We start from the raw sequence: 5,031 nt of genomic DNA on the forward strand, positions 1-5,031 counted from the left end.
GGGAGGCCGTCCCTCTGTGGGCGGGGGGACCGGGGGGCTTTGCCATCTATGCAGGCTGAGTGACAACCATAACGGCCCATTTCTCAGCTAAGAAGACCAAGGGCCCTGCCGGGGCTCAGGCAGGAACCAGTGGAGGGGGGTGCAGGAGGGGCCTTCCCATCTCGTCCGCGCCATCCTCCTCCCGTCCCGGTGTGGGGCGGCTAAGGGGAGGACGGATGTACTGGGGGGGCCGGCAAGGACCCACCTGCTTTGTTTGCCTTTCTGCAGGGCCTGGCTGGAGAGCGGGGCGTGACGGGACCGGCTGTAAGTGGGGGCTGTGCCGCTGGGCCGTTCCCAGGGCACCGGCTGGGGGCGGGGGGGTGGTTTGTCCCGGCCTGGCCTGAGTCCAGCCCCACAGCCACCCCGAACGTGGCCTGATTCTACCCTGCCCAGAGAAGGGGCGGCCTGCCTGTGGTCCCAGCTGCCCAAGCTGGGAAGGGGTGCCCTTGGAAAATGGAGAGCCCCTCACTGGGAGTGTGAGCAAGGACTGAAGTATCCTCCTGGGAGGGGGCTGGGTGAGTGTCCTCCGAGCTCTTCTGGGGAGCCCAGGCCCCTGAGTGAACATGCTGTGTGGCCTGAGGAGTCCCCTCCTTCCGCTGAACCTTCCAGGGATAGAGGCGCAGACAGCTGACCTCAAATTTCCCGCCTTGGAAACAAGAATTTATGAGTCTCCACTCTTGCCTGCAGGGCCAAGGAGGCAGGCACCTCCTCTGTGCCCAAGTCTAAAGTTAGGGGCGGACAGCCGGGGAGGAGGGATGGAGCTTTGCTGAACACCCACTGTGTGCTGGGAGGGGAGGCGTTCCTCATCCATAGTGAGTTTAAGCTTCGTTGCGGCCCAGCAAGGCGGACTTTATTATCCCCATTGTTTTGAGAACTGGCAGCTAAGGCTCAGAGAGGTTAAGTAACTTGCCCAAGGTTGCACAGCGAGGCAGTGATGGAGCCAAGATGTAAGCCCAGGAGTGTTCGCCTCCAAAGCCATGCCTCCTCCTGGCTTCTGTCTGGGAACCATGGTGAGTCCTGTCCCAGAACTTCCGGCACCAGGCTCCAATCAAAGGTCATTATCAGCATTGATTTATTTAATCCTAATATGCCTGGGAGGTAGGCAGTGTTACCCCATTTTACAGATGAGAACACTGAGGCGCAGAGAGGTCAAGTAGCCTGCTCAAGGTCACATAGCATACCATGTGGGTGTTATTGTGAGGCCGACATTACTGGCCTCCTTTTAGAGGCGGAAGCAGAGAGAAGCAGGGACTCGATCCCTGGCAGAGCTGAGACCTGAGCTCGTGGGGTTTCAAACCTGGAGCACACTGAAGCCCCTAAGCCCAGCCATGCTGGGCCGCGCAGGGATGCCCGGGGCCTTGGGCGCTCCCCTGCCCCCAGGCTCTGCCTGCCCTGACTCGCTGCTGGCCCCCACGGTCTGCGCGAGAAGCTGGGGAGGGTAGAGGCGCCCCACTCCCCCCACTGCCCCCCCCACGCCGGTTGTTGACTGCGTGGTTTTCCTCCCAGGGCGAGCCCGGCGGGAAGGGGCAAGAGGAGGACAAAGCGGCTGCAGAGGTAACTGGTCCTGGGGTCCGTGCTCCCCTCCTGCTCGTTGGCTGCGTCCCAACGGGAGGGCGGGTACCTGGCAGCTCTGTACTGACGCCCCTCAGCCCCACATGGGATGAAGGGGGTCCCGCCCGGCGGGGGAGCCCAGAGAGTGATGTAATGATTGCAGCATAGCGTGCAGTTGGGGGACCGGCCCGGGGCCAGAGGCCAGGGGGGACCCTGCTGGGGAGAACCCCTTATTTAAGGAGGCTGCAGGCTGCGGAGTCCCTCTCCAGGGGCAGGAATCCCCCATGCGCGGTGCATGGTGCGTGAAGGAGCCCCAGGGTCGCGGCGCTGGTGGACTGAAGGATACGTGGGCAGGTGGACAGAGGCCTGGTGGATGTGGGAGGGGGTGGCGGGGGAGTGAGGATGGGAGCAGGCAGGGGCCGGGGCACGATGGTGTGGGGAGGGGTCACAGATGAATAGACATGACCATGAAGACCCGCTGTCTTCTGGGAGGAGGAGGGGTGCTGGAGACTGGGGTGACGGATAAATGAGGTGAGGGCAGTGGGGCCGGCCGGGGAGACCTTACAGGCTGAGAGCAAGAATCCCCTGGGTGTGTCAGAGCTTGGGGAGCAGCCGGCTCAGTGGGCATCTAGCGTTCCCTAGTGGGCCAGCCTGCGGGTGACTGGGGAGGTGGGCTGGGATGGAGGGGGCAGGCTGGAGCCACAGCAGCTGCTGGGGGCACAGGAGGCAGTGGGAGGAAGATGTGGGTACAAGGCGTGGGCACAGATTCGCAGGTCACTTGCAAGGGGGACGGAGAAGTACTTACAACTTCACCCTTTACCTTCCGTAAGCGAGCGTCCGTGGCTCAAGGGCATGGGGCTTAACTGGGGCCCTGGAACCCCGTCCCAGACGCTGCCCCCAGTGTGGCTTCTCGTGGCCTTTGGTTCCTTGGGAGGAAGACCTCTCTCCTTAACCTACAGGACGCTTTTTGCTTTCCTTTCATTTTTTTATTTTGCTTTTAAGTTGGCTCCTTGCCTAGCGTGGAGTCCAGCTCAGGGCTTGAACTCAGGACCCCGAGATCAAGACCTGATCTGAGATCAAGAGTCGGACGCTTCACCGTCAGAGCCAGCCAGGCGCCCCATCCTTTTGTGTTGGTTTAAACTAGACCGATCTGAACATCGGGACAGAGCTGTCATGTCATGCCAGCAAGAGGCACCGTTCTGGAACTGACTTCAGGGTGGGGCCTGAGCCCCTCACCATCGCTTTCCTTTTCCAAGTGGCCTTGATACCTGTCTTCTCAATAAATCAGCTCAGTGACGTGTCTCGGTGCACAGGGTCCTCTGCCTGTGTGTAGGCCGGGCCTCTAGAAATGTCGGCCCGTCATCACCCTGCACTCGTGCCGACGCGCCAGAAACAGTGGCTCTCCTTCTCTCTCTCTTGCTGGGGTGGCCACACCTGTGCTAGGTGCTTTGCCCTTGGCAGGGTCTTTTCTGGAAAGAAGGGCGCCCAGGGGAAGCAGCCAGGCAGCCACAGAAGCAGGAAAAACTGAGGCACGAGGGGGATGGATCTGGGTGTGAGGCCAGGCTGTGTGGCCACAGGACCCTGGTTACCCTCTCTGTGCTGCAGTTTTCCTTGTCTGTCCACAAGAGTTCAAACCCCAGGCCTGGCACGTGGATATCCAACCTGCAATGGCTGTTGTACTGAGGATGGGGACAAGGGGAAGGAGGCGGGAGCAGGGAGGGCTGGGACGACATGGGCACCGAAGTGAGCCCTATCTCTGTGGCCAGCCCTGACCCTGGCTGCTTCCTCCCCGCCAGGGTGAGGGGGTGCAGCAGCTGCGGGAGGCCCTGAAGATCCTGGCAGAGAGAGTCCTCATCCTGGAGCACATGATTGGGATCCATGGTGAGTTGTGACCAGGGCCTGGGGCCAGCCGGACCTGCAGCTGGCTGTGGCATGGGGAATCCCGTCCGCCCCCGCCTCCCCACTCCCTGCTGCCCTCAGGGCAGCTGCCACTCCCGCTGGTCTGCCTGCCTTGATGACACCCCCACTTGGCTGCCAGATGGTCTTCCCCAAGCCCCAGGCGGACCCTACTCTGTGCCTCCCCTGCTCAAGAACCCTCTGTGGCTCCCTACTGCCCATGACCGATGTCCAGGCACATCAAGTCCCAAGCCCCTGCCCGGCATGGCCTGGTGCCCAGTGACTTGGAGCCACCACCTAGTCTTCCCAGGACCTCCCCCACCCCCCACCTCCCTGCCTTTGCTCCAGCCAGTCCTCTGCCGGCTGACCACCAGCTCCCACGTCAGGACCTGCTCCAGGGTCTCTTCCTCTGTGAAGGCACCCTCCTCTCACCCCATGGCGCTCTGCAGAGCCTTGCGCTCCCTGATGGGGTGGGCTTTCCGTGTCTCTCCCTGGCATGCTAGGAGGCCCTGTGGCAAAGTGGGGACAGGCAGCCCTGCAGGGCCCGGAGCCCAGCCCCGGTCAGCCCCGGTTGCAGGGGGAGCGGGCGAACGCGTGAGTGATGGGTGCTCGCGTGACTAGGGAGCCTGCTTGCTGCCTTGCCCTGTCCTCGCTGGGCACCCAGCTTCCCTCGCTGGCTGGGCACCCAAAGCAAAGGGGGCCTTCGAGTGCTCCCGAGGCCCTGCGTGAGCCCACCCGCCTGCTGTCCTTCCAGATCCCCTGGCCTCCCCCGAGGGGGGCTCTGGCCAAGACGCTGCCCTGAGAGCCAGCCTGAAGATGAAGCGAGGTGGCTCCCCGCCCGACGGCGCCCTCGCTGCCCTGCTTGGCCCTGACCCCGGGCAGAGGAGCGCCGGCCGGGCCAGCGGCGGCACGTAAGAGGCCTGCTTTCCAGGACAAGCCCCAGCCCTGCCAGAGACCCGGCCCCGAGGCCTGTGTTGCCGCTGGCTTTTGAAGACACCTCACGGGGGCCTGGGCTCCGGGCACTGACGACCGTGAGAGACACTGGCTCCCAGGGCCTGGGGAACTTGGGGACAGATGGCAGCTGCAGAAGCAGGATCCAGAGGGCCCCAGCACCCTTGGCAGGGCCCTTTCCTGGTCCCTGCCCTCCCCACCCTCACTTTCTGTAGGAGACAGGATCTGGGTGGGCTGGGCGGGGCATGAGAATAATCCTAATACTCATCATTTACTGAGTCTGGGCCTGTCCAAGGAGCTTGCCCTGCATCGTCTCATTTAACCCTTAGGAGGTAGGCTTGTTATCCCCACTTTCCACGGGAGGACGAAGGTCCAGCGAGTGTAAATAATCTGCCGAGGCCACGGGACCAGGACAAGCTGGGGCAGGATTTGAACCCAGGCCTCCTGGTTCCTTCACCCTCGACCCTGCCAGCTTCCTGTCTTCACAGAGAAACTCAGGGTGGGCGCAGGGCTGGGGGGAGGCTGGACCGGCCAGCAGGGAAGGAAGGCAGGGTCCTGGGCCTCCTTCCTCAACTCCCGTCCCCGGGCTTGGGG

The 5,031-nt window shown here is 62.9% G+C and overlaps 1 protein-coding gene across 1 annotated transcript in view; it reads left to right on the top strand.

The window, feature by feature from the left end:
• The window catches only part of COL26A1 (collagen type XXVI alpha 1 chain), a 143,068-nt gene extending 138,667 nt beyond the window's left edge, over window positions 1-4,401 (top strand). The window contains exons 10-13 of the mRNA XM_040636553.1: window positions 268-303; window positions 1,546-1,593; window positions 3,387-3,471; window positions 4,241-4,401. Coding sequence (XP_040492487.1) covers window positions 268-303; window positions 1,546-1,593; window positions 3,387-3,471; window positions 4,241-4,401 — 330 coding nt within the window. The remainder of the gene's footprint in view (window positions 1-267; window positions 304-1,545; window positions 1,594-3,386; window positions 3,472-4,240) is intronic.
• The last annotated feature ends 630 nt before the right edge of the window (window positions 4,402-5,031 follow it).

This window comes from Ursus maritimus, unplaced genomic scaffold (genome assembly GCF_017311325.1).
Source record: "Ursus maritimus isolate PB19 unplaced genomic scaffold, ASM1731132v1 scaffold_2, whole genome shotgun sequence".
Lineage (NCBI taxonomy): Eukaryota > Metazoa > Chordata > Mammalia > Carnivora > Ursidae > Ursus > Ursus maritimus.